The sequence below is a fragment of the Grammomys surdaster genome, unplaced genomic scaffold, assembly GCF_004785775.1.
Source record: "Grammomys surdaster isolate TR1022 unplaced genomic scaffold, NIH_TR_1.0 170, whole genome shotgun sequence".
Lineage (NCBI taxonomy): Eukaryota > Metazoa > Chordata > Mammalia > Rodentia > Muridae > Grammomys > Grammomys surdaster.
Window position 1 is genome coordinate 22667501 of NW_021604618.1, and position 25841 is coordinate 22693341.

The 25841-nt window shown below is 45.4% G+C and overlaps 1 protein-coding gene across 2 annotated transcripts in view; it reads right to left on the reverse strand.

The window, feature by feature from the left end:
* Positions 1 to 242: 242 nt before the first annotated feature.
* Vps39 (VPS39 subunit of HOPS complex) overlaps positions 243 to 25841 on the reverse strand; it is a 36150-nt gene continuing 10551 nt past the window's right edge. Inside the window, exons 7-25 of one of the 2 annotated variants that reach the window (XM_028766938.1) lie at positions 25236 to 25328; positions 22869 to 23052; positions 19951 to 20071; positions 19735 to 19855; positions 16363 to 16492; positions 11546 to 11688; positions 8787 to 8930; positions 8170 to 8311; positions 7969 to 8055; positions 7412 to 7485; positions 6992 to 7090; positions 6385 to 6502; positions 5839 to 5967; positions 4629 to 4731; positions 4382 to 4427; positions 3466 to 3615; positions 3178 to 3312; positions 2909 to 3000; positions 243 to 1843 (exon numbers count right to left, since the gene is read on the reverse strand). In XM_028766938.1, coding sequence (XP_028622771.1) covers positions 1768 to 1843; positions 2909 to 3000; positions 3178 to 3312; positions 3466 to 3615; positions 4382 to 4427; positions 4629 to 4731; positions 5839 to 5967; positions 6385 to 6502; positions 6992 to 7090; positions 7412 to 7485; positions 7969 to 8055; positions 8170 to 8311; positions 8787 to 8930; positions 11546 to 11688; positions 16363 to 16492; positions 19735 to 19855; positions 19951 to 20071; positions 22869 to 23052; positions 25236 to 25328 — 2187 coding nt within the window. In that variant the 3' untranslated portion in view covers positions 243 to 1767. The remainder of the gene's footprint in view (positions 1844 to 2908; positions 3001 to 3177; positions 3313 to 3465; positions 3616 to 4381; positions 4428 to 4628; positions 4732 to 5838; positions 5968 to 6384; positions 6503 to 6991; positions 7091 to 7411; positions 7486 to 7968; positions 8056 to 8169; positions 8312 to 8786; positions 8931 to 11545; positions 11689 to 16362; positions 16493 to 19734; positions 19856 to 19950; positions 20072 to 22868; positions 23053 to 25235; positions 25329 to 25841) is intronic. The other variant, XM_028766939.1, reaches the window with a different exon arrangement.

Below are 25841 nucleotides of genomic sequence, written 5' to 3' on the forward strand. Positions count from 1 at the left end.
GTCTTTTCCTTCTCTCTTAGCTAAGCTACTAACTATCCCTTTATTATCACTTCCATTAAAGTATTCAGAAAGGGGAAAGGGAGGCTCAAGGAGACTTGGTTTTCCACTGATGTTTACTGAGAAGCAGCCCTCCATCATCTTCAGGCTGGGGCTACCCCCGTTCCTCTCCCCACCTCTATGGAAGGCAGGATCCAGGGAAGAAAGGATGGAGTTTGGGGAAACAGAATTAAGTATGCACACCATCCAGGAGAAAATACAGGCTTTATTCTACTGCTTCAAACACAGTTCATAAGAAGGGATGCTACAAGCCTACCAGGTTAAGAGGGCAGGACTCATATGGTGGCACAAGTTCTGGTCCTGTCCCTGGGGAGTGGCCTGGCATCCCAGTGCCACTCCTGAGGAAGTGTATTTTAAGCTGGTGCGGATGGGTTCATGGGCAGCACTGCTCAATTTTTTTTAACCTTTATGTGTGTGGGTGTGTTGCCTGCATATATGTCTGTGCATGTGTGTGCCTGGTGCCTGTAGCCTCCAATGCCAAAAGTTCCTGTGTAGCTCTTGCAGGCTCCCTGACATGCTCAACAGAGCTAGCAGTACGTTCTAAGTCCACCTGCTCTTGCATTACTCTTTGCCATTCCTCAGTGCCTCACAATGAGATGTCACACACAGCATCTCATCACTGACAGTTTCTGGTCAGATGTTCCCTGTGTGCAGTGCAGATACACATTACCAAGCTATCCTAGAGCAATTCTCCAGTCTTAAAAAAAAAAAAAAAAAAAAAAAAAAAGACCAGGGAACAACTATGGCCATGAAAGCAACAGGACAGAAAGTGGCTAGAGTAGAGAAGGATGCTCAGAGCTCAAAGAGCTCACCTCCAAAGGCTCAACAACCCGTCCAAGCAGCTGGTGAGTGGCTGATGCAGGCACTTCTGCAGAGATCCTGCCTAGACCACACCCTACACAGTGCTGCCCTGGGGAGGTACCAAAGCCTACGCCGATAGAGACTTGTGCTCTCCTACACATATTAGTAGAAAAGTTCAGCTCCTGAGACCCTTCATACAATGTACATGGCACCTGCCCATCAGGGCACTCCTGAAAACCCAGACTGTGCCTCCCATTTTGCCACATTTAAATATTAGCTACTCCCTACCTCCCAGTCTACACATGGGAGAGGAAGCATGGACAGTATGAGAGAAGAGATCAAGGGGCAAAATAAATAGTGAGAAAGAAAAGAGACTGATGAGGGATAAGCAGGGAGACTACTTGGAGGACACAGGGCATACAGCTCCTGTGGAGAAACCACTGGCAGTAGAAACAGCCTGTGGTCAGTGGGGCTGGAAAGCTCTACTTGGCTCCCATGGGACTCTCCAGGCTGCCATGCTGGGGGACCTTGTGAAGCTGCGTAGTTACTGTAATAGAAAACTCACAGTCAACAACCCCATGGGTACAAACACTTGAGATGAAATCTCCTTGTCCAGGTGACTGGTATACAAAGGCAAGACGGTGCATTTCCTCCTGTCCAAGCAGGGGTTAAATTCCTGGAATTGTCTATAACATAACAGCGTAGATATAACTGATCTTCTAGTAAAAAGCCGGCAATGCCAGGTCACAAGTCCAGTTAATTCAGAGATGTTCCAGAGAGCAAGGTGGCCAGCAACATCCAAATGAGGGAGACACTTGATGGCAACAGTCCCTGGTTCCCGAGGTGGCTGCTCCTTCAACTCTCTGGGAAAGCTGAGCTGTCCACTGCTGAGTGCTTGGGATGCCGGGCTCAGGTGTCGGCTGAGTTTACCTCTTTGGAGCAGAAGTAATGCACAACCACTCCATTGGGGTATCTTGCAAATGCACTGTGTGGAACAACAGCTGAGAGTGAGTGATGTTCTAAGTCTCCTCCTGCACCTACAAGCGGCATCATCTGCAGACACCACCCCAAACCCAAAGAACAGCCTACTCCAGTATCTCTGGACCCCTGTGGTACCACTCCTCCAAACAACCAGAGCAGGTACTATACACCATCTAAGTGCATGAAAACAGTTTTGTCACTCTATCAGTGCAGGGTTAGGGTATAGTTTAGTGGTAGTTTAACCCTCAGTAGCACCAACTAATCAACACCCAAACAACCAGGCAAATATGTGGGTAAGCCAATGCCAATGCAGAACACGTGCCACTGGGCTTGGCACTGGGAATCATGCTCAGCAGAACACATTCCAGGATAGTTCAATGAAACACAGCAAGTCAAGAGAATACAGCCTCTGCAGAGAAGAGGTCTCTTCTAGCTGAGCAAGAAACAACAGATCACGCTCCTTGCAGGCCAGGGCACTGACTCTGGGGCACATCTTAACAGAATAATGCTGGCTCAGGAGGTTGCTCAAGCCATGAAAGATTGAAAGATCTGGGTTTCTCCCTCCAGGGGCTCATCCTCTCTATCTGGCATGGTGGTGCAGGCCAAAATGTTAGCACTGGGGTGTGGCTGAGGCAGGAGGGTTAAGAGTTCCCAATCAGCCTGAGCTAGCTACACAGCCAGCCCACTTCTCAAGAAGGCTCTCTGTCTCTCATCCTCTTACTGGTTTTCTACTTCCATAGTTAATTTTAACTGCCAGAGAATTAGAGCTTTCTGGGCGAGAGTTCAACAGCTCCTCAAATTATAAAAGCCAACAAAACGGCTTGCTCTGTTAAAGCTCAAGAACTCAAAGAAACAAAAAAAGGTACTCTCCATTGTGTGAGGTCAGTGCTGTCATGTGACAGGATCTCAAATCACCTGGGGTTGGGTTTCTGGATGTGCCTATGGGGTTATCTTGATTCTGTTACCTGATAAGGGGAGACATCCTCCCAACCCACCCTTACCCCCCACCCCTCCAGGTTTTCCAAGACAAGTGTTTCACCCAGATGCTGCTCAGGTTGGGGAGGCTCACCTGTTCCCAATCTTCTTCTTGCACACCATGCACACCTTCTCTTCAGTGATGATACACTTCACCTGCTGGTGTAAAATCCGCTCTTCCTGAACCTGGAAGAGATTGGAGAAGTTCCATGTCCAGGTGTAGAAACAGAAACTTTCATGTCTGGAAGTCCATGCTGACTGCTGGATCGCCTGAGCTATGTGCTGCCTCAATGACAACAAGTGTGTGAAAACTGTCTCAATTAAACCCAAAGGCCGCCCCTCTACAAGTGTGGAAGGCCATACCCTGAGGAACTCCGCATGGAGAAGATTCTTAAGCACTTGATTGAACCGTTTTTTTTGTGCATTTTCTTCTAAGACCTTTTCTAGAAAGATCCGTATGTCATTGATCTGTGTGTTTGCTGGCAGAAGGTTGATTGCCTAGGGCAGAGACAGGATGGGAGCAGATTAGGGAGATCCGGATGAGACCTAAAAAAGCTCATTCCTGCTGCTTTCCCCAGCCCTGCCCCCTTTTCCAGCCCTGCCCCCATCCCCAGCCCTCTTCCCACTCCACCCGCCTGGGCAGGGCCTGACCTTGGTGGTGTCTAATTTGCTGTAGTGCAGCTCTAGGACCTGCAGGGCAGCCTGGAGGTTGGCCTGTGGCTCCAGTAGCTCTAGTTTGATTGGCCCCAGGCAGTGAATGCTAGGAGGCGACAAGTACATCCGAAGCAGGGACAGATATACCTGTTTCATAGACAGAAACACGCATGTCAGGCCCGCAGCAACCCTCCTAGAACCCCAGCACTGAGTCTCCCTGGTGATTAGAGGGCTGGTCAACAGCAACCACTGGCAAGGAGCACTCCAAACTCATCACTTTCCCCTGAATTTTTGGCAAAATCAAGCAGCCAAATGAGCATGCCAATACTGCTCTTCCCCTGAATGCCTTGCATCTGTTTAATGTTATACCATGCACAGAAAGTTAACACAGAAACATAACCTAAAGATTTCTCATTTTTTAATGCTTTGAAGGCTGAGAATCTGGCTATATTTCTCGTGCCACAAGATCACTTCATCCTAGCTCTCTCAACATTTGGGGCCATATACTTCTTTGTCACTGGGGCTGTCCTGTACATCATTTAACAGCATCGCGGCCTCTAGCCCTAGATTCCCATCCACTCCCACTTACAGCAATCACAAGCATCTCAGGATACAGACAGACCCATGTACAATCAGCCCCTTCCTCCTAGATTAATCACATTAACTCAGTGTATGCACCAGAACTCTTGAGAGGGACAGGGTGAGCAACAACAGATGAGCAAGTCAGAAGCAAACCAGGACATAGGTCACTCAGTTTCTTTCCTAGCAGACACATGCAAACAATCATTTAGCGCACTAACATATACTGTGTCTCACTTAGTGACTGAGTGCCACTGTGGCCACACTGGATGGGGTGGGGTCTGCGATACTGACAGGAAGTGCACATGCTCCCTTGGTCACAGCGCCTACTTACATCTTTGTTGCCTTCTTTGTTTTGATCGTAGTGTTTGTGGCAGTACCTGCAAGGGAGGAGGTGGTGAGAGCAGGGAAGAGGAACCACTGGACGGTGTGTGTCCATGTGGCTGGCAATAGTAACGGAACTGGACTGGCAGGGGGAGGTGAATCCCCCCTGCAGCTAGGCATAGGGGTGGTCTTCATGGCTGCTCATCTCTGGGAGGGCCTGTCTTGAGACTCCTTTGGAGATGGGAGAGCAGACTTACTCCTTAGCCATCTTTGTGTCCTTCAAGACGTGGACATAGATGAAGAGAGCTTGCTCGTGCTTCCCCATGCGCCCCAACAGGAGAGCTCTTTCTTCTAAGAGGCCTAAGAGGAGAAAGGACTCTAAGTAGCTGCCACTGCCATCACATATGCACAAGATTAGGGACTAAGCAACTGAGGGAAGGCATCCTGGGGCAATACAAAATATAAGAGAGGACTTGGAGACCGCCAAGATAGCTCAGGAACAGCACTTGCTGCCAAGTCTGACTATTTGAGTTCCTCATACAAGGTATCCTTTATCCACTAGATACATATCATGGCACATACATACATACATACATACATACATGGTAAACAATAAAAAAAATTCAAAAATAATAAATGAAGGGAAATTAAAATCACAAAACCAATCCTCAAAAACAAAACTAAAACAACCAACCCCCCAAAACCCCCAAATAAAGGGCTGGGCACAGCTCACAGATACAGCCCATGTAATGGTTCAATCCCAAGCACCACCATACTAAATATAGTGAAATAAAAGAGTAGAAAATATTATTACCTTTCTTAAGGGAGAAAACTATTAAAGGGATTTTTAAAGGAGAAGGAAGCTAATTTAGGAGGTTCTGTACCCATTCCTCATCCTCCCATCTGTTTTGTAAACAGTGTCTCTACATAGCCTTGGCTGTCCTGGAACTATGCAGACCAAGCTGGCTTTGAACTCACAGAGATTAGATTGGCCTGCCTCCTCCTCTCAAGTGCTGGGATAAAAGGCATGCACCACCATGGCTGCCTGTGTTTCATCCTTTTAACAATCACCCATAAACTGAGCAAGATTACTCAAACAACCAAGTTCACAGACTAGGAACCCCAGTGAACGTGAAGCAAAGCCTTGGTGTTCGCAGAGCTGATGCCAGACAGATTTGTCTTTTTCTGGATGAATCAGGTCAGATTACACAACAGATGCCAGAGTTCAACAATGAGTTCCAACAAGAATTACTTTGAAGCAACAGATTACAATCTACAAATTAGCATATGCTTCACACCCAGTCTTTTCTCAGCCTCAGCAAAAGAGGGATGTGGAGGAACAGGAGTGATGGCCTGGACGCCTAGGCCCTCACACACCCACCTTTTAGGAGGGCTGAAGAACAGGAGAAGACAAGCCTCTCCTCTATGCTTAGCTCAAACAGCTCTGGCTCTAAGCTAGACACTTACCATCAAAGGGAAAATCACAGATGAGACGGCCTGGATCATAGTAGCTGGAAATCTCCAAGAACATGAGCAGCTTTTGTCGGTATTCTCCCAGTTCACCCACTTCCTCTCCAGCAGGGACTGGACTTTTGCCTTCAAGGGAAACCAAGCTCCATATGAAAGGATGCTGTTAAGCAGGAATGTGGGGTCATGTGAGGGAAATGGGGCTCAGTGATGTCACCCTGTTATGAAGGAAGGGCCTCCAAGGAGGTTTCCCAGGGGAGTTTTTTTACTCCATAGTCTCTCTGGTTCTAAAACATGCGTGGGACATTAGAAGGCTGTGAGCAAACGTGTGGGCTGGCATGTCTCTAAGCAACGTAACTGTCATTTTGCAGACAGATCAGTTCCTGTTATCCTATCCAAGGGAGTTACTCAGTGTCCCTGGCTCCTCTAAAGGACTTCCCGTCTACCTGGAGAACAACAGGGCCTGTTTCCCCATACCACACACAGGCACCAGCTCTGTCTGATCGCTAAGGTCTGGGGCCACCTGCTTTGGGTGGGCACTGATACCTGTGGGCAGCGACAGGAGGTAGTCTTTCATCAGACTCTGCACTTTCTCACAGTACAGCTGGATCAGGCAATTGTGGAACCGCGAGCCTGTCTCCTCCCACACGTGGATGATGTGCTCCTGAGGCGGAACGGAAGTCAGTCTGACTGGTCCTCGAGTCGATCTCCCAGGTCTCCCCTCAGGTCTCATCCCCATTGCTCCTTAACTAAGCTACAGAGATCACCAAGGGGCTGCTCTTCCAAAACCATGAGAAACCCAGAGATGCCAGGGGCGGCTTCTTCAATCTAAACTGAAACTTATTCTGTAGATCAGGCTGCCCTTGACCCCACAGACTTCTGCCTGCCTGTCTCCCAAGTGCTAAGATCAAAGGCCTAAATGATTCTTCGTTCCCTTGGTTCTCTATTAGACCAAGAAGCTTTGCTAGGAGGAGTGTTCCTAGCTTGGTTCCCTGAGATTGCTCTTTTTCAGAGAAAGCTGAAATAACTGTTCTCAGATTCTCACCAAGACCCAGGTGAACCAACCCCACCTGGAATCTGAACTGCCTAAGTGATCCAAACGTGCCACAATACTAAGTTTAAAGTCTTTTGGACTAACCAAACTGTACCTTACCAGATAAGGAATGGCCAGAGCCTTGAAATTCTCGATCAAGAAGTTGAGCACTCGGTCTCGTGGCAGAGACTCCACCTCCGGGAGGTCTTCAGTGAATATCTGTCAGAACGAACCTGAGTTCTACAAGAAGAACTTCTGACTCAGGCCACAAACATACAGGCCTGCAAGTGTTGGGGCTGCAGACTTTAAGGGGAAGGGTAGACAAGGTACCAGTTGCTGGCTGGTCTACAGTGGTTGAGGCTAGAGCCTAGCAGCTTTAGAACAAGGCTCCTTCTACAATATGCAGTCTTGTCCACATGCCCACTTTACCCGGGGACTCCAAAGGAATGGTGCAATCCAGCCTCCTCCTCTATCTGTGGCTCTCTCACCAAATATAATCATGATCAACTGTGGCACCAGACCTAGGGGACTATGACCTACCTTCAGGCCATCTTCTGGGAAGTCTCTCAGCACCCAGACTGAGTAGGAAAAAATCAAATGTAGGTTTTCTGTGCCTTCAAGAAAGAAAGTAAGCAGTTAGCAGTTGACAAAAGTCAGGCTTGTCCAGTAAAATTGGAAGGGTGGGTGTGCAGGTGTAAATGTAACCTCAGAATTCATTTTGTGGACAAGAAAGATCCAAGCACCAGCCTCAGATCTGCCTGTTTCTCATGGTCTGGCCACATACTAAAGAGTTTCACTGTCCAACCACAGAGGGTCTGATGCAAGGGAGGAGACTGACCCGACTCAGGAATAGAGGAAGACCAGGCCTATACAAGCAGGAGCCCCCTCCACAGCTTTTAAATGTAGGGTTCAGGGCTGGGTGTGGTAGCACATGCCCTTCAATCCCAGCACTCAGGAAGCAGAGGCAAGTGAATCTCTAAGTTTGAGGCCAGCCTTGTCTACATAGTGAGTTTCAGTACAGCCAGCACTCCATAATGAGATCTTGTCTCAAACAAGATGAGATAACATAATGAGATGTTGTCTCACAATCGGCTCACCCAAATGCTGCAGATACTGCACCGTCCTCTCGTGGCCTTTCAGAGGTGAGTTTGCTTTCTTTGACTGGTCCACTAGCACCTGCAGAGCTGGCCACAAAGCCCAAGAACAAACCCATGAGCCTCTTCCTCATGTGAAATCCACTGGACTCTGCCAATCTCAAAAGCCTCCCTCCCCAGACTCTGAAGGTCCTGTCAGGTCACCTTTCTCATGGAGCCCCTTCTTCTCGTACAGGATGATCAGCTCACTGTACTTGTGAGCCTTCTTCAGCACATGCTCACTCTCCTCAATGTGACAGTGGTTGTTCTCCAGGCGCAGCAAGGGAGCCACCAGGGCCACATTTGTCTGTGGGGGAGATAGGATGCTAACACAGGGTGTCAGTGGGGCAGCAGCAGAAGCTCCTTCCTGGGAACCCCACCCTTCACTCGCCCTGGTCTGCTCCTGGCTCAAGGGCCAGGGACATAAGAAGCATAAGATAGCAAATGGTCTTTGTTGCAGGATGACAAGAGATGGCCTTTAGAGGATTTACCTCTTCAGTACATGTGTCTCAATGTTCTGAGGGGACAAACAGGTTACTTTCCTTGAGGAATTACTGTCCCTGTTGAGCCTGTGGCACTAACCTCAATTTTACTGGCAAAGGACCCCTAAATGAATATCCTGACATATCCTCTTCATCAAAAGAAACACAAAGATATCAGGCAAAGGCTAGGAACTCTCCTTCATCTAAAATCTTACTCTTGATAGTGCTGGTCTCCCACAGAGCTCCCTAGAATATCCTTAAAGTTTGAGGGTAAGGGGCTGGCATGCTACAGCAACTCACATGGAGGTAGCACTTGAGCAGAGTGGTGTCGATGATTTGTAGTAACTTCTTCTTGGACTTGATGGTGGGAGTGCCTTCCATGAGTGGGGAGGTGCTGGACTGGTGATCTGAGTCATTCAGCTTCTTTACCAACTGGCTCCGTTTCTGAAAATTGCAAGAACATAGGGTCAAGGCCAGGACTAGGTCTTCCTTCATCACCCGAATTAATTCTGAATGCTCCCAAATCAATTCTGAATGCTCCCAAATCAGCTCTTGTCCACACCCTGGACAACACATCTCATAGCAGGATTAATGTTTCGCCAGAGATCAAAAGACATGACTATCACATTGCCACAGACCCAGTGATAACAGTGACTTCCTCTGCTTTGTTTCTGCAGTGCTAGAGATGCAACCCAGGGCTTTGCATATGCCGGGCAAGCACTTTACCATGAAGCAACATCCCAACACCCTCCCATCCCCTGCCCCAAACACACGAACACTTGTTCCCTAGATTAGCTTTGACTATTCTAAAACCTCACCTAGCTGGGCTTGGAGGCACAGGCCAGTAATCCTAGCTTCTCAAAAGGCTGAGTGGGGAAGATCATAAATTTAAACTCAGTTTAGCCAATACAGTGAGATCCCATTTCAACACAAATAAACCAACAAAAGCATAATCTTCATGTACTTCTCTTTGTCTTCTGAAGGTCATGGTCTCATTTGTCAAAACACTAGTGCTGCTTAATGTCATGCATCCTGAAGGTTACTGAGAACCAAGGAAGAAGTGTGTTCTGTTTCCTTTTTTTTTTTTTTTTTTTAGTTTTTCGAGACAGGGTTTCTCTGTGTAGCTCTGGCTGTCCTGGAATTCACTCTGTAGACCAGGCCAGCCTTGAACTCAGAAATCCACCTGCCTCTGCCTCCCAAGTGCTGGGATTAAAGGCGTGCGCCACCACAGCCCGGCTGTGTGCTCTGTTTCCTAAAGCTGAGATGGCAGAAAGCAAAGGGCCATAGGCTTCTAGAAATATTATATCCCAGGAACTGTCTATACTTGCCCCAGGGCTCCAAAGTGTGAACAAGAGACAGCCTGTGTGCTCCTTGCAGACTGCCAGTCATAGCTAGGCACCTGGAGCGCAAAGTCAAGGGCACACCAAGGCTGAGATGTCTGGTCAGGACAGCTGACATTCACTGATCCTGAAGCAGCAGTGAAATGCAGCATTACAATTTTCCTAGGGATGCTTTTCAGAGGCTAAAGGGATACCTGAAACAACAGCTATAGAGTCTCTGACATGAGCGTATACACAGGAAATAAACAGAAACTATTTGTAAGGAATTGTGAGTTAAGAAGCTTTAAGGAGGGCTGGTAATACAATTCAGCTGGTGAGTACTTGTCTGCAAGGCACACACCCCAGCATCACATACACTGGGGGTAGAGTTGTACACGTGTCCATTTCCCAGCACTTAGGAATGAAGGATTAGAAGTTTAAGGTCACGCTTAGCTACATACGGAGTTCAAGGCAGCCTGGGCTACATGAGATCCTATCTCAGAAAACTGAAGCTTTATAGACAGGTAAGTTGTGGTGCTGACTTTAAACTTTCATATTATCTGTCCATAATAGTAAACTGAAAAAAATCAGACCATAAACATATAGAAAACTAACTATTGACAAGGAAGGATTTTCCCAATATATGGCTAAATTTCAAGCTATAAACTGTAAAACAGAAAATATACTTTGATTTTCATTTGTAATAAAGAAATGAATAAATATCAGAACAGGCTGGAAAGATGGTTCAGTGGTCAGAGCACTGGCTCTCCTTCAGAGGACTTGGGTTTGACTCTCAGTATCCATATGGCAGTTCACAACTGCGTGTAACTCCTGTTCCAGAGGATGTGATGCTCTTCTATCCTCTGCTAACGCAGGAATACATGTGCTACACTGACACACATGTCAACAAAACAGCCACACACATAAAATGAATCCTAAATCAAACAGAAAGAAGCTAGCTCATGAATACACATAAGAAACTAAACAAACAGTGCTAAAGTGTTGGTGACTTCTCTGGCTTATACTTTTTGTTTGTTTTAGAGACAAGGTTTCGGTGTGTAGCTCTGATGGTCCAGAGCTCACTCTGTAGATCAGGCTGGTCTTGAACTCACAGAGATCTGCCTGCCTCTGCCTCCCAAGTGCTGGGATTAAAGGTTGGTGCCACTGTGGCCCTTTGGTTTCTATTTTCTATGTTTCCTAAACTATAGGCATTTCCCCCACAATTATGTATGGCATGAAAAAGTTCTTAAAATTAAAATTTACTCCTTTTAGGTCATATAAATTACTGTGAATATGCTTCCTGATATGAAGATTTGGTTTAAACAAAACAAAACAGCCCCCACCCTTAACCAAGGAGCTATGGATAGCCAGTGGCTTCTAAAGGAGTGTGTCAGTTAAAGATTTTTTAAAGGTGTGGCCCCAGAGGATGGTTCCACACCTGGGAAGTATATAGACAGCAAAAACTGGATTTTTAGGTTATTTTTTCTAAAACAGGACACAAAATTAGGAGGAGGTTTGGAAGGAGTTAAGGTAAAAATGATCAAAATACATTGTATGAAACTCTCAAAGAATTTATACAAATAACAAAGTTCAATGGTACTATTGAGTTGGAGGTAGCAGAAGACGGCCCACTCCAACTTCCACAGCACTCACTTATGGACTTCCCACGGCCCTCCTGCTGCCACAGCGGAGCAATGATGGACCTGAGGCAGAGGCTCCGTGTGCCTGTGTGAGGCCTACCTGCGTCAGGTAGTCAATGAGAGCTAAGTGAGCCTTCTCCAGTTCAGCACCAGAGAGTGTGGGCAGCGGGTTGGGGTACTGCAGCTGCTTCCTGTAGTCCGTGGGCAGTAGGTCAGGGTACAAGCCCATCACGTGGGTGGGATCTGTAAGAAAGGAAAGCATATGTCTTTAGGACAGGAACCCAGAAGTTTAGGGACAAAATACAACATGACTGTATGATAGCAAAGTAAATCCTAGACTGATGGTTTGTTGTTTCTTTTTTTGTGTGTTTGTGTGTTTGTTTTGAGACAGGGTCTGTGTAACCCTAGCTGGTCTGGGCTTTATTACATAAACCAGGCTGGCCTCAGATTTGTGGCAATCCTTCTGCCTCTGCCTCCCAAATGCTACAACTACAGGTATGCATAAGCATGCCTGGATTACCCCTTACCCCAAGGAATGAGTCTAAGTACAGAAAAACTTAATAAGTCACCTAGTTATGACCTGAACACTGTACATGCATTTCATTAAAATGTCACAAAAATGGCATGACTCACAGACACACAGGATTAGGACTATATAACAACTATCTAAAAGAAGCAAATGTTTCAAAATTTGCATGAAAAAACTGATATTTAAGTGAAAAAGGCTAACAAACTTGTGCACGCGCGCACACACACACACATACACAGAGTAATTTTTCAAAGTGATATTTAATGTAAGGAAATATATTAACAGTCAACACAATTAATAAAAATCCAATGTCAAATAAATTTTTTCTTTTTACCCTTAGTATATACCTTTAGTATATAGCCATAGTGTGTATGAAAGAGGCATATTGTTTATAACTTCAATTTTGGAAACAATGTGTAAGTTCTTCAATAGCAGAATAAAGTATGTTTACTTCAGCTGATTTAGAGTATTACGATATAATGCACACTGTAATTATGAAGTATACACAAGAAGTATGTTGTGACATTATGATCATGATTCTGTTAAAAATGTGTACATGTGGAAAACATGTATATGAAGAGGGATAAAATGAGCTGATAAACTTGGATCAAGATTTCTTAATAGATCTCTCTCCCATTCTTAAAACCTTTGTGCTAACAATTTATGCTTTGTTTTCCTTTAGAAAATGTCAGCTCAGGAGGTAGAGGAAGGGCAGACCTCTGTGAGTTTGAGGCCAGCCTAGTCTACATGAGCTTCAAGACAGCCAGGGATACACAGAGAAACTCTATCTTGAAAAAAACAACAAAACAAACAAAAAATGAGAGAAAGAAAGAAAAGAAAAGAGAAAACAAGAGAAAGATAAAATGTCAGAGCAGGAAAGGCCACTTCCCCCATAATGGACACAAGTCCTTGGCAAGCTGACTGGAAGGCAAGTCTTCCCATGAGGCTCCCAGAACCTACTTAACTCCATGTCATGGTAACTGACTCATCTAAGGAGACCCTGCTCCTTAGGATCGGGAATCTGTCAAAGCACTGACAAGAATGGACAACTGAGTGGAGCAGCTGGCAGTGCTCCATGGAGCCCCACCAAAGCACGGGCTCAGGAGATGGGCAGCTGTGGAGAACTGTAAGTGAACACACGGCCTTCATCCGTCTCCTGCACCCACAGCTATGCCCACCAACATTCTTCTAAACACCTGTGATGAGAGGCTGCCCATGATGGGGGCAGCTCAGGGATTCAAAGCCCAGGCTCAAATTCTACCAGTACAAAACCAAAAGGCCTTCGAATGTCACCTTATGTCTATCAAACGCTAAGCTCCTTTGTGGCCTTCAAGGTTCTTTGAAATCTAGCTCCAATGTATCTTTCTGGCATGATCTACTGTGCCCTTCCCCCAGCCTTGAGCGGGCCTGAGAGACCTTGTTTACCACAATAGACCAAACAACAGGACTCTGGAGGCATTGCCTGCCTTGGTGCCTCCTTGGCTGCCCTGTAGCCTGGTACACAAGCTGAGAAGAACAGATTGCCTGCTGAGCTTGCCTTGAAATCTCCGGCCCGCAATTAAGTGTGGATTCCTCTCACCTCCAGCAGGATGGTTTCCGCTCACCCCCAGCAGGCTGCAGCAAGAAGGAACTCTGGGGGTGGGGGTGGGTTATCCCCTTTAAATTAGAAGCTGAACATTAAAGCATTGAGCCATCTATCAGAAGCCTTTGTCCTGGCTTCATCTCTTCCCGCCCTCCTGTCCCTCTTCCATTCCCAGCCTCTTTTTCAAGTGAACCCGGTCGACTGTGGCTGATGGCCCTCAACAATCTACCTACCATACACCACCAAATGGCGCACTGGGCTCACAGGTAACTGGACACAGGATGGGAGTGTATCTCCATGCTTCCTTCACATTCCAGTTTCCTTCTCACTCTTCAGGGCCTAGTCTACCTCTTCTTTCTTACATTTGTTTGGTTGTTGAGATCAGGTCTCAAACTATGTGTCAGGCTTGCCTAGAATAACTATGTAGTCCAGGATGGCTTTGTACAATCATATTATCTCAACTTCCCAGGTGCTGAGACAACCCACAGGTTGAGTCACCATGTCTGACCTCCCTTAGTCTTCCTGCTCCTGGAGAACTCTACCACCATGCACCGACCCCCAAGTGTTTAACTGAGTAGCTTCACATGCAAGCACTCTGTGTACCTGTGAGATAATGTATTATCCTAGACATCCCAGCACTGAGGTGGCAGAGCTGGCACTGCCAACAGTTAGGAGAGGGTTCTGAGTCCAGGGTTATGCAACACAAACAAAACTGAGGACACAGACACAGGAGAACAAGTAAAAAATATAGCTCATTCAGAGAAAGGATGTCAGGCAGCTCTACCCACTGTGCTGGCTGGCCAGTTCCTGAATTCCCAGGCACTCTTTCCACTTCATGTACATGTGCTGGCTGCTCCCTCAGCCTATAATATTCTTCCCTGGAGCCTGGCTAATAGTGAGAATTAGCGTATGTGTAGGCAACAGTCATACTGGTCTCTGGGTATTGTCTCCCAGATCACTAATGTTTTGAAATGACGGACAGCAAGCTGGCTCTCAACTAAAAATGAACGCTGTAGCCACACTAGACCGAAAAGAAACAGAAAATCCACACAAATGCCACTTTAATGCAAATTGCAGCTGGTTGCCAGCTTCAAGGACACATTTTCTGCTAAGTTAAGCTACCTGGGAAAGGTGCCAGCACAGATGCAGTCAATACCAAACACAAAAGGCATCTGTCTCCATGCCTCAGCACTGGGATTACAGAAAACCGTAACCACTGCCCTTGGCCTCGGTGGACTGATCTCAGGCCCTCATGCTTGTAACAGCTCCTGAAATCTGACCGAGCCGTTTCTCTAGTCCCACTTCCCTTTTCAACAGCAAACCGCTTCTGTTTGGGGAGTTCCTTCTTGCAAACTGTGTTTGTGGCTGGAGGACTACCTTAGTTTTCAGAACCAGGGGACCAACCCTCCTTCTCTACACTACCACAGGATGGGAATGGGACCAGAACCTCATCCTGGTGAACAGATCCCTAGACCCTGAGAAGGTACAGATGCTGAGGGGCAGTGTGGCACACATCCATCCCACACAGTCCTTGTATACACTCCTCTTCCTCAGGAGGAATCTGCTTTTCTTTGTCTTAAACCTGTAATGACCACTGTAAATCAACAGAATACAGGAGGCACTGTCCTTACAAAGGCACTGAGGTTCTACCTGGGTGTCCTAGATTACACCCTCTGGGAAAAGCCAGCTGTTGTGCAAGACACTTGATCAGCTCCATGAAGAGTCACTAGGAAGGACTGAGGACCCAGGACTCAGACAGCATCAACTAGTCAGCCATGACAGTGAGCTGCCTTGAAAAAGACAGTCTAGCTGAAGAGCTTTGGTGCTAGCAACTAATAAATTGATAGGGAGTGACTTTCACAGGGGTGAAGTACAATGAAGACGGTAGGGGCAACAGCTAATGAAGCGGTTGTGTTGAAGGAAGGAAGGTAACCCAGTCTGTTGTGACTACAAACTAATTTCTGTCCATCTTCGTGCTTTGAAGGCCTCCAGAGTTTCCTTTGGTACCATGAAAGATTGACCCAAAGGGCGGCAGCAGTGGTTGTGCATATCTTTAATCCCAGCACTAGAGAGGCAAAGACAGAGACAGAGGCAGGGGGATCTCAGTGAGTTTGAGGCAAGCATGGTCTAAAGAGCAAGTTTCAGGACAGTCAGGGCTACACAGAGAAATGCTGTCTCGAAAAACAAAACAAAACAAAACAAAACAAGTTGACCTATCAATTTTATGGGCCCCTGTAATACCCACCTAATAATTCATTCAACCCTGTTCAATTGATCAGACTCTAGTAAATTACTCAGAACTCATCTCCATTATTCATAACCAAGAACCCAAGTTACTGGCCAAGGACAAATATGGGGAGAAGGCAAGGAGAAGAGGACAACAAAAGGGTGTGGAAGCCAAATGGATGTAGTAACAGCAGCAGACACACAGTGCAAATGGATGTAGTAGCAGCAGCAGACACACAGTGCAGTGTTCTGCGCTGTTCAGTCACCTCACTTAGCCTCCACAGGATACTCTAGGGGAGCACTATCGTTATGCCTCTTTTATGAGCATGATTTGTAGAGGAGAAAATGGAAGCAGGGAGCCCAGCGCTTTGCATGATCTCTGGCAGGCTAGACTAGTTACTCTCCTAATGCTGTTACATAACCAAGGCAACTTACAGAAGGAGAGACTTATTTGGCTCACGATTCCATAGGGATAAGTCTGTCACGGCAAGGGAAGTGCAGCAATAAAAAGCAGACATGATGGCTGGGGCAGAAGCTGAGGTCTCATATCTTGAAGCCCAAAGCCACACCTGCTTGTTACCTGTGCCAAGTTTAGCAAAGACCTGCATGGACTCATCAAAGCGCTTTTGGCAGAAGAGGTTGAAGGCATACAAGTTCTTAATGTGATGGATTTGCTGCTGCTTTTCACTGTCTGAGTCATCTTTCATTTCCTAAGAAAAGACAAAAGAAATAAAAGCTCATTCACTCTCAGATATTTGCTTTGCCCATTCTAGGTGGTAAACCACCCTAGAAAGCACAGGTAGTACAACATACAAGGGCAACCTGGTATCCACCCATGCAGACTGCCAGACAATCTACCTTCTAGTAAAACCTTTTACTTCTTCAAACAACTACACTAAAACATGGTTACATAATTAAAATAATATCTAATTTTATGTATGTAGGGGTTTTGCCTGCATATATGTCTCTGTACCACATGTGTGCAGTGCCCATGGAGACCAGAAGAGAGTGTCAGATTGCCCTGGAACTGGAGTTACAGATAGTTGTGAGCTGTCTTATGACTGCTAGTAATCCAGGTTAGGTCCTCTGCAAGAACAGTCAATGCTTTTAACCTAAGAGCCAGCTCTCCAGCCCTTTAGTTACATTAATTTTAAAAAATCATTTTTATTTTATGAGTGTTTGCCTACATGCATGAGTATATGTCACACAGATGCCTGGTACCTGGAAGTGCAGGAGAGGGTGCCCAGCAATCTTCTCCTCACACTGTTAAGTAACTATGTAATGAAAATTCACTAGGTCTCCTACAAAGTGCCTAACTAGTGCCCCTGAAATCTATTAAGGCCATGACAAGGAAAGAGGAAGACACTGCACAGCCTAGAGGATATATGCTAACTAAATGAGCATGAATGCCATATTTGATCCTGTTCCCACATAAAAGGGCATTAATGGAAAGCTGGCCAAATCTCATCACACCTAAGGTTACATTTAAAAGAAAACCTGTTGGGTTACATTTAAAAGAAAACCTGTTGGTGACCCCTTTAATACCAGCACTTGGGAGGCAGAGGCAATGGGATCTCTGTGAGTTCAAGGACAACCTGGTCTATATAGTCTGTAGGAAGGAACCAAACTGAAGCCATTTTGAATAAAGAAAGTCAGTGTAACTCCAAACATCCTAGAGATTGTTTTCACTTTTCTTTCTTTTTCCATATTTGTGTGTGTGTATGTGGGTGTGTGTGCGCGCACGCAATGTGACATATACTAAGCTGAAGCAGGGAATCATCTTCAATCACTCTTCCACCTTACTCAATCAGTCAGGGTCTCTCAGTCAGACCCAGAGCTAGCTGGTAGGGATAGTCATGCTAGCCAGTTTGCTCTGGGATGATCTGTCTCCACTTTCCAAGGCTGAAATTACAGGCAGGCCATCCCATCATACCCATACCTTAGGCAACTGAGTTATGCCAGCCTCAAAAAGAAAATAAACCTTTTTACCTCATTTGTGGTTCCTACTACACTTTTTATTATTATTTATTTACTTTACCTATGTGAATACACTGTAGCTGTCTTCAGACACACCACAAGAGAGCACTGGATCTCATTACAGATGGCTGTGAGCCATCACGTAGTTGTTGTGAATTGAACTCAGAACCTCTGGAAGAACAGTCAGTGCTCTTATACACACACACACACACACACACACACACACACACAGAAACATTAAAGTAGAAGCAAAACTGTCTGAAGGGAAAAGTGGACCAGTCGAAGGGAAGGGTCTTGGAGAAAAGGCAGGATAGAGAGAAAAGGCGATATAGTTAATATACAATATATACGTGTAGAAAGGCTTAAAAAAAAATAGCATTTTGAAGTGAGACTTCTAATCTAATTACAAAATTTACACATGCAAAATAAAAGGTGCTTTTAAAACAGCCAGCATGGGCTGGAAAAATAACCCAGTCATAAAGTGTTTGCATGACAAGCACAAGGACCCAAGTGAGATCCCTAAAACACATGCAATCTCAGCTCAGCACTGGGGAGGCGGAGAAGAGGCTTCCTAGGGCTCTATGGCTAGACAGATTGGCCTAACTGATAAGCCCTAGGTCCCATTGAGACACTCTGGAGGGGTGTGGTGGGGAGAGGATGGGAGGGAACAAGGTGGATGGCTGGCCTCTAGCCTCCAGATGTGTACACATTGGCGATGTGTACCAGTATACATACATGTACACACACACAAAGGCAGCCACCATAAGTAATTAAAGATGATTGTTACTCTTCCTTCAGAGGCAGTTTGTAGGAATCAAGCTTACTATTATCATCATCAAGACCTCTTTGATTAGCACTGCCCAGTTTAAGTTCAGAGACTTATGGTCATTTCTAGAAATCAAATCCACTCTCTGCAGAAACTAAAAAATATCACATAAACCACATGTGTCAGTGTGTGCCTGTACTCCAGAACTTGCAAGGTGAGGCAGGAAGACTGCCATAGGATTGAGACTGGCATGGGCTACACAGCCTTGTCTCAAAAATTACAAAGGGGAAAATCACCAGCAATGGGAGAGAAAATGGAACAAGATGCTGCCTTGCTGGGAACCACAGTCCACATGAACACAAAGGAGAGTGTCTGCACAGATCTGGTTTGTCTCTCAGTAGATCCCACTGTTGGGAATTTGTTTCCTAGGTGGCAATACCGAGAAGCAGGGTGGCCTTTAAGAAGCAGGGCGTATGGAAGGTTTCCTCGTCACTAGGGACAAAGGACATTCTTGAGAGGCTGTTCTGAAAGGAGCCCTGGCCCCTCTCGTCTGCTCGTGGTGGACCTGATTGCACGCCCTTGTGCTCCTGTTCATTGTGGGAGGTATCAAAGCCAAGAGTGGCCCTTGTCATGGAGCACTATGCCATTTGGACTCTGGATCTTGGAAAATGTAAGGTAAATAAACACTCCTTTTTCCAAGTTGTCTGTTGTGACAGCGAAAAGCTGACTGGCCCAGTGGCCACAGTAAACAGAGGGCTGCAGCTGTTCAATGTAAGGTTCAACGTAAGAAGCGAGGCAGTTCCAGAGACTGAAGGCTTAAACATGTCAACAGAATTCACTGATGAAAGAACTGAGGACCCTCTAGTGGCTACATTCAGCTAGACAGTATTACGACATTTGTTTACGTATGCATTGTCTTTAATTGTTCTAAAGCATTTTATTACTCTTTTATTACTTTCTAGGAGACACCATTATAATTGACATCCACTTTACACTTGAATAGGTCAACAAGGTAAATCACTTATTTACATAGATGCATGAAGGTGGTCTCAAACCCTGAATCAAGGCCTCCAGGCTTCCCAGCTTACTCTTCATTCATATAAATATAGATCTAAATACAGTCTAAATACCAATCTCTATATGAGTTCAGCTACTTTAAAAATGATGAGGAACGAAGGCTGCTTCCCAAATCTAAGGAACAAGACTTACCGCTAGCTGCAGAGCCAATTCAAACTGCTTGTCCTGGAGAAGCTGCTGGATTTGGGTTGCCATGGGGACAGGAATGAGTCTCCAAACAAAATGATTGCTGGCCACATAGATAATGTTTGATCTGGAGAAGGAAGAAGGTAAGTGGGCATGGGATTTACGATGATACAGGGACCTGGGAACAACACAGCAGCCACAGTGAAGAGGGAAACTCCTTACCCCCCTGATGTAATGAAGCGGGGCCTTTGCAACTCAATGCTCTGGACCAGAAGCCTCGGTTCAAGTGTTCGGATCTCCACGTATCGTGGCAACACTGCAATGATGTATGGAGGCTGGTGCTCTGCAAGAGAGGACACGCTGAGCTGGGGTACTGGTGAAGGCTTTGGGTTAAGGATGGGCTTGGATTTAGTTGGTAAATGGATCTCAAAAAAAAAAAAAATCCTCAAGTCAAGCACTAAAACAGGAGGATTCTTCACTGTAACTCACCACTGAAGACTACTGTTTGCTTGAGTGATATCAAAAGACATCTCTTGCATAGCAGAGCTATATTTGCTTTGCTAACATAGCAGGACCAGCTCCCACGATATCCCTTTAAAAGGTTCCTGTGCTTCTTTCTCATCTGTCACAAAGCCAGGTCAGTAGGGTGCAGCTGTCCTGCCAGTGCAGCAGCAGCAGCAGCAGCAGGAGAGGGCTACAGAACTGCCCTGCACTCTCCCAGAGAGAGAAGGAGAAAGGCAGTTCTTTTTTCCCTTCCCTACACTTGGTAAAGTCTCTGCTTGAGATTTTCAGAGAAAGGATGCAAAACTCCACTTGATGGCTGCTACAGCTGGAATGTTCCTGTCTTTTCTAACACTCACACACTAGACACTGAATCCTTCATGCACTGGGGTTGGGAGGCAAGGCCTAATGACAGGTGGGAGACTATAAGTACTCACTCACTACCACGACTATACCTTGACTTTCTGAAAAGAATGCCTTCCATATCCACCCGTTCTTTTCTGTACTCTGTAACAGGAATGGAACAATCTAGCTTAGTGTGCTGGCGAAGCAGAGAATCTATAGAAGTGCTAAGATCAGTATGCAAAACAGCCTAACAGCTTTGCCATACAAGCCCTCCTCTGGGAAGCTGTGTGGTAAGGGAGATGTAACATGAATGTGGGCAACAGAAAATATGTCTTTGAAGATATATAAAAACTTAGAACCTCTAAGACTGAATAAGGACCAGCTTACTTTATGCTGACTGAAATAAATTTACTGCTTATACACTACTTTAATCCAACTGCAAAACCTTATAAACACGGACACTGCAGGTGCAACTCTGTCAGTGGTACTGTCGACAGAAACAGTTCTCATCCCAAATGGAGTAGAGAGAGCTTATTCTGGAGCCAAATAGGAGAGACTATGGCCTGGGAACATGTATTCAAGTTTCCATAAATACTGTGTCCCACTGTGAGTGTGATTACCTGAGATGTTATTAGTTATAAAACAAAAGAAATCATGAGTAAAGCTATCTTTGATTCGGGGGCCACAGGAAGGCAGATGACAACAAAGCTGGGAAAGTGCTCCAGACATCAGACGCTATCTGAGAACAACCTTAGCTTTCAGACTGGTGAAAGCTAGTGGTTTGCTAAGAATACACTGTTGCTTTAAAAGGTTTGGTTTTTTTTTTTTTAAAAAATAAGTATTTATTTATTATATATACTTTATTTATTTATTTATTTATTTATTTATTTATTTATTTACTTATTTGTTATTCTGCCTGAATGTATGCTTGCATGCCAGAAGAGGGCACCAGATCTCATTATAGGTTATGAGCTACCATGTGGTTGCTGGGAATGGAACTCAGGACCTCTGGAAGAGCAACCAATGCTCTTAACCTCTGAGTCATCTCTCTAGCTCTAAAAGGTTTTGTTTGTTTGTTTGTTTGTTTGTTTATATGTATCCATGGAAACCCAAGGAGGGTGCTAGATCCCCTAGAGCTGAAGTTACAGACAGCTGTAACCCACTGGACTAGAGTACTAGGAACCAAACTCTGGCTCCCTCAAAGAGCAGCAAGTGCTCTTTACACAGAGCTCTCTCTCCAGACCCAGAACAGTGCTTTATCAAGAAATTCTACCTAAAACTCTACCAGCCTTCTGGTCCATCCCATAGGCCTCTGACAGCTGGCCTCCCTAATTCCTGCACAATTCAGACTGCCTGCTGAGCTGGTCAGCTCTGCACATCCTTTCACTTACTGCCAGCTTGCCTTCTGCATCTCATTCAGTTTTCACCCTGTTCTGTCCACCCAGGCTGTAAAGGAACTGTTCCTCAGATCATATTCCAGACTTCCTGTCTGCCTAGTCCAATCTTACCTGTGCAGGGCATCATCTTCATGGCCAATTAGACAATCAAATTTCCCTCTCTGTGAACTACTGAATTCTAACACAACCATGTGTGTCTTGATTCTTCATCTGAAATGCAACTCTTTTCTTACAAGCTAGAGTTTCTTGGTATAGAAGGCATTAACCACATTTGTATTTCTATGCAAAGAAAATGCATCAAGAATGTTACATGCTTCCAGAAAATACTACTGCAAAGGAAAAGGGGCCTAAGACAGGCTTAGAAAACTCCACTATGAAAAGAACCTGCCCTTCTAAATTATACATAGTAGAGGGATAAGCAATGACTTTCCCAATGTAGACTGTCTGGGAAAGGAGCTAATAAATACCACTAACAGGAAGACAAACGAAAAGAAACAAAGAAGCGGAAGTGGCGGAGACAACCACTTCCTGAAATTGTCTTGTACATTCCTCCCCCTCTGAAGCAAAACTCAACTTCCAGAAAACTCCAGATTATTCCATCTGTAATATCCCTAAAAGTGTTTACTTCAAAGAACGGGAACTTAGGTGCTGGTGTACACCTCTAATCCCAGCACTCAGGAAACAGAGGCAAGCAGATCTCTGGGTTCAACGACAGCCTGGTCTATAGAGTCAGTTCCAAAACAGCCAGGGCTACACAGAGAAACAAAAAAAGTGGGGCAGAAGGTTGTGCTGGGTATGAGTAGAGGAAGGTAGGTTGTCTGCCAGAGCCATGATAGAACTAATTCTGCAGGGATGACACACGCCCCACCCAAATGACAAAGCTACTGTCGGCCTTACCCATGGCCACTGGGATGTCTGTCCAGTTCAGGGCACATTTCTGAGTGCAGATGCCTTCCTCGTTGAGCACCACAGTCAGATCATCCTGACCCACGGCTACTTTTCCATCTGCCAGAGGGGCAACTAAGGGCTCCAGCTGCTTTCCGGTTGGGAAGAGCTCTTTGATGGACCCCTTTCCATCCACCTGCAGGAAGACATGAGGGGAGTCACCCAGCAGTCCCCAGACAGGCATGAATGCAGCCTGGGAAAATCCACTTAAAACCCAAACCAGAGAGGTCAATAATGTTCCTTATTTGATATGAACATGGTATTTGTTATGACAATCTTTACCACAGTGTAATATGAGTTTTCAAATAATGAAGACAAGCACTTGCCTGGCACCTAGGTGCTACAATATAGAATACTGCTATTGCTGCTGGTAGAAATGCAATGTGATACAGACAGTTTATATGCAAGCCTTTTGTAAAGCTAACACAACATGCCATAGGATCCAGCAATACCACTCCCAGTTATTGTCCAGGGAAATAAAATTTACACCTATACAAACCAGTAAATACAAATGTTTATAGCAGCTTTATTCAGAACTGCTAAAAATGGGGAGCAAGTGTATCCATCAACTGACAGGTAAATTAACAAACTCCAGTCCATTCATGTCACAAATCCTACTCATCTGTGAAAAACAGCAATCACTGATACACAAACACAGATGAATCTCAAATGTACTGTGGTAAGTAGACATCTCCATTTGATACAACTCTGTTTATATGACAATCTACAAAAAAAACAAAACTTAAGAGACAAAGAACACACCATTGGTAGTGGCAGTGGAAGTCTAGACGCTGGATGGGAGGCAGATGGAAGGAAGGTGGGAGTAACAGAGTTGCTTTGAATTGTTACTGTGGAATTCTTTACATAACCCTAGATATCTGTCAAAACCCAGAATTATACAACAAAAAGAACAGAATTTAATGTATGCCAGGGTCTTAAAGCAAGATTTGCCACCCTCAGAAAAATGAATGCTTCAGACAGAGAAGGGGCTGATGATGTAGCTCAGTGGTGGTGCTGCTGTGTGACAGAAGCAGCCTCAGGAGACACAGGGCCAGTCCCCTGCTCCAGCCTCAGGAGTCCCAGGGCCAGTCCCCTGCTCCAGCCTTAAGCCCTGCCACAGACTCCTCTCAGCACTGTTAGTATCTTGTCAGCGAGAGCAGTGACTCCTTCAGGACTTTGACCCTGAATACTAGCAATAGTAAAATATCCCCTAACTAAACAACATGGAGTGAAGCAGCCGAGATAAACAATAAGGAGCTAATACCATGGGGAGCAGGGAGGAAGGCTTCTAGAACTGCCAAGTCTGGGTTAGAAGACTAGGGTGAAGCCAGGAGGTTTAGGTTACTCTGTGAAGTAGCAGCATTTCATCTTTTCTACCTACAGTATGCACGAGAGGTCAAAAGACAATGTTGTGCTATTCACCATTCTGTATTAGGAAAAAAAAAGTGATAAAAACAATTTGTATAGCAAGATATGTTTTCTAATGTGTATGGGTGTTTAGCCTGTGTCTGTGTACCATAAGGGGTGCCTGGTGTCCATGGAGACCAGAAGAAAGCATCAGATCCCCTGGAGCTGGAGTTATAGCTAGTGTTTGGTCACCAGGTGGGTGCTGGGAACTGAACCTGGGACACCCCAGAAAAGAAGTAGTCAGTGCTCTCAACCACTGAGCCATCTCCAGCCTCCAGCAAGGTATTAGTTTTTAAAAAGCAAGGTAGAAGCTCATATACCAAAAGGCAAAGAGTTAGTGTTTTCTTTTCTTTTTGAGGTGCTGGGGAATCAAACAGAAGGTTCCACCCCTCACCTGCACAGACTGTTTCTGAATTGGGTGGCATCTGAATAATCTGTACTTCTATTTTCTCACTGACATTTTCTATAGTATACCCACTCAACTTCTGAAAGTAGTGGTCAAACTGAAAACAAATAAACTCAAGAGATTTTGAACTTGAAAGCTAACACTAAAACTCATATATAATTCCTGAGCAGCTTGATCTGTAACAGATAGGGAGCATGCTAACCGGACAGATGGACAAACAGCAGCCCTAATGACCTGTCCCAGTCATCAGATACTGTGGGTAATAATGCAGAGAACTGAGAACTGATTCTGTTTGGCTTCAGTTACATGAACACCTGACTTGTGGAAACACTAAGTGTGTGCGCACACACAGCTATACAAATAAACAGGAACCCTGTTATACCCAAAGCTCTACTTAAGGAGGTCTCCAGGCCTATGGTCCACAAGCGATGACCATCTGCCAAGGCAAACTCATGGTCACTCGCCCAAGGCAAGCTGATGAGAGTGGCAAAAATGGAAGGCTTTACCCTGATCAGGTAGTAGTCTCTCTTGAAGCCAACGCAGATAGAATTTTCACACCATGCCATGGACTTGGGCACATCGGGTACACTAAAGTCTCCCTGAATAAAGAGAATATGAGTTCAATTGAAAAGATGTTAAAACGGGGTGGAATGGGATTCATGTTTTCTGTTATATTACTTCCATTACCCACACCAGAGCACAATTCTTTTTTTTTTTTTTTTTTTTTTTAGTTTTTTCGAGACAGGGTTTCTCTGTGTATCTCTGGCTGTCCTGGAACTCACTCTGTAGACCAGGCTGGCCTCGAACTCAGAAATCCGCCTGCCTCTGCCTCCCAAGTGCTGGGATTAAAGGCGTGCGCCACCACCGCCCGGCCAGAGCACAATTCTTGAAGAATTAAATAAATAAAATACAAATCAGGCCGGGCGGTGGTGGCACACGCCTTTAATCCCAGCACTCGGGAAGCAGAGGCAGGCGGATTTCTGAGTTCGAGGCCAGCCTGGTCTACAGAGTGAGTTCCAGGACAGCCAGGGCTACACAGAGAAACCCTGTCTCAAAAAACAAAAACAAAAACAAAAAAAAAAAAATCAGGTCTGGGCTTAGTCGCAGTACTT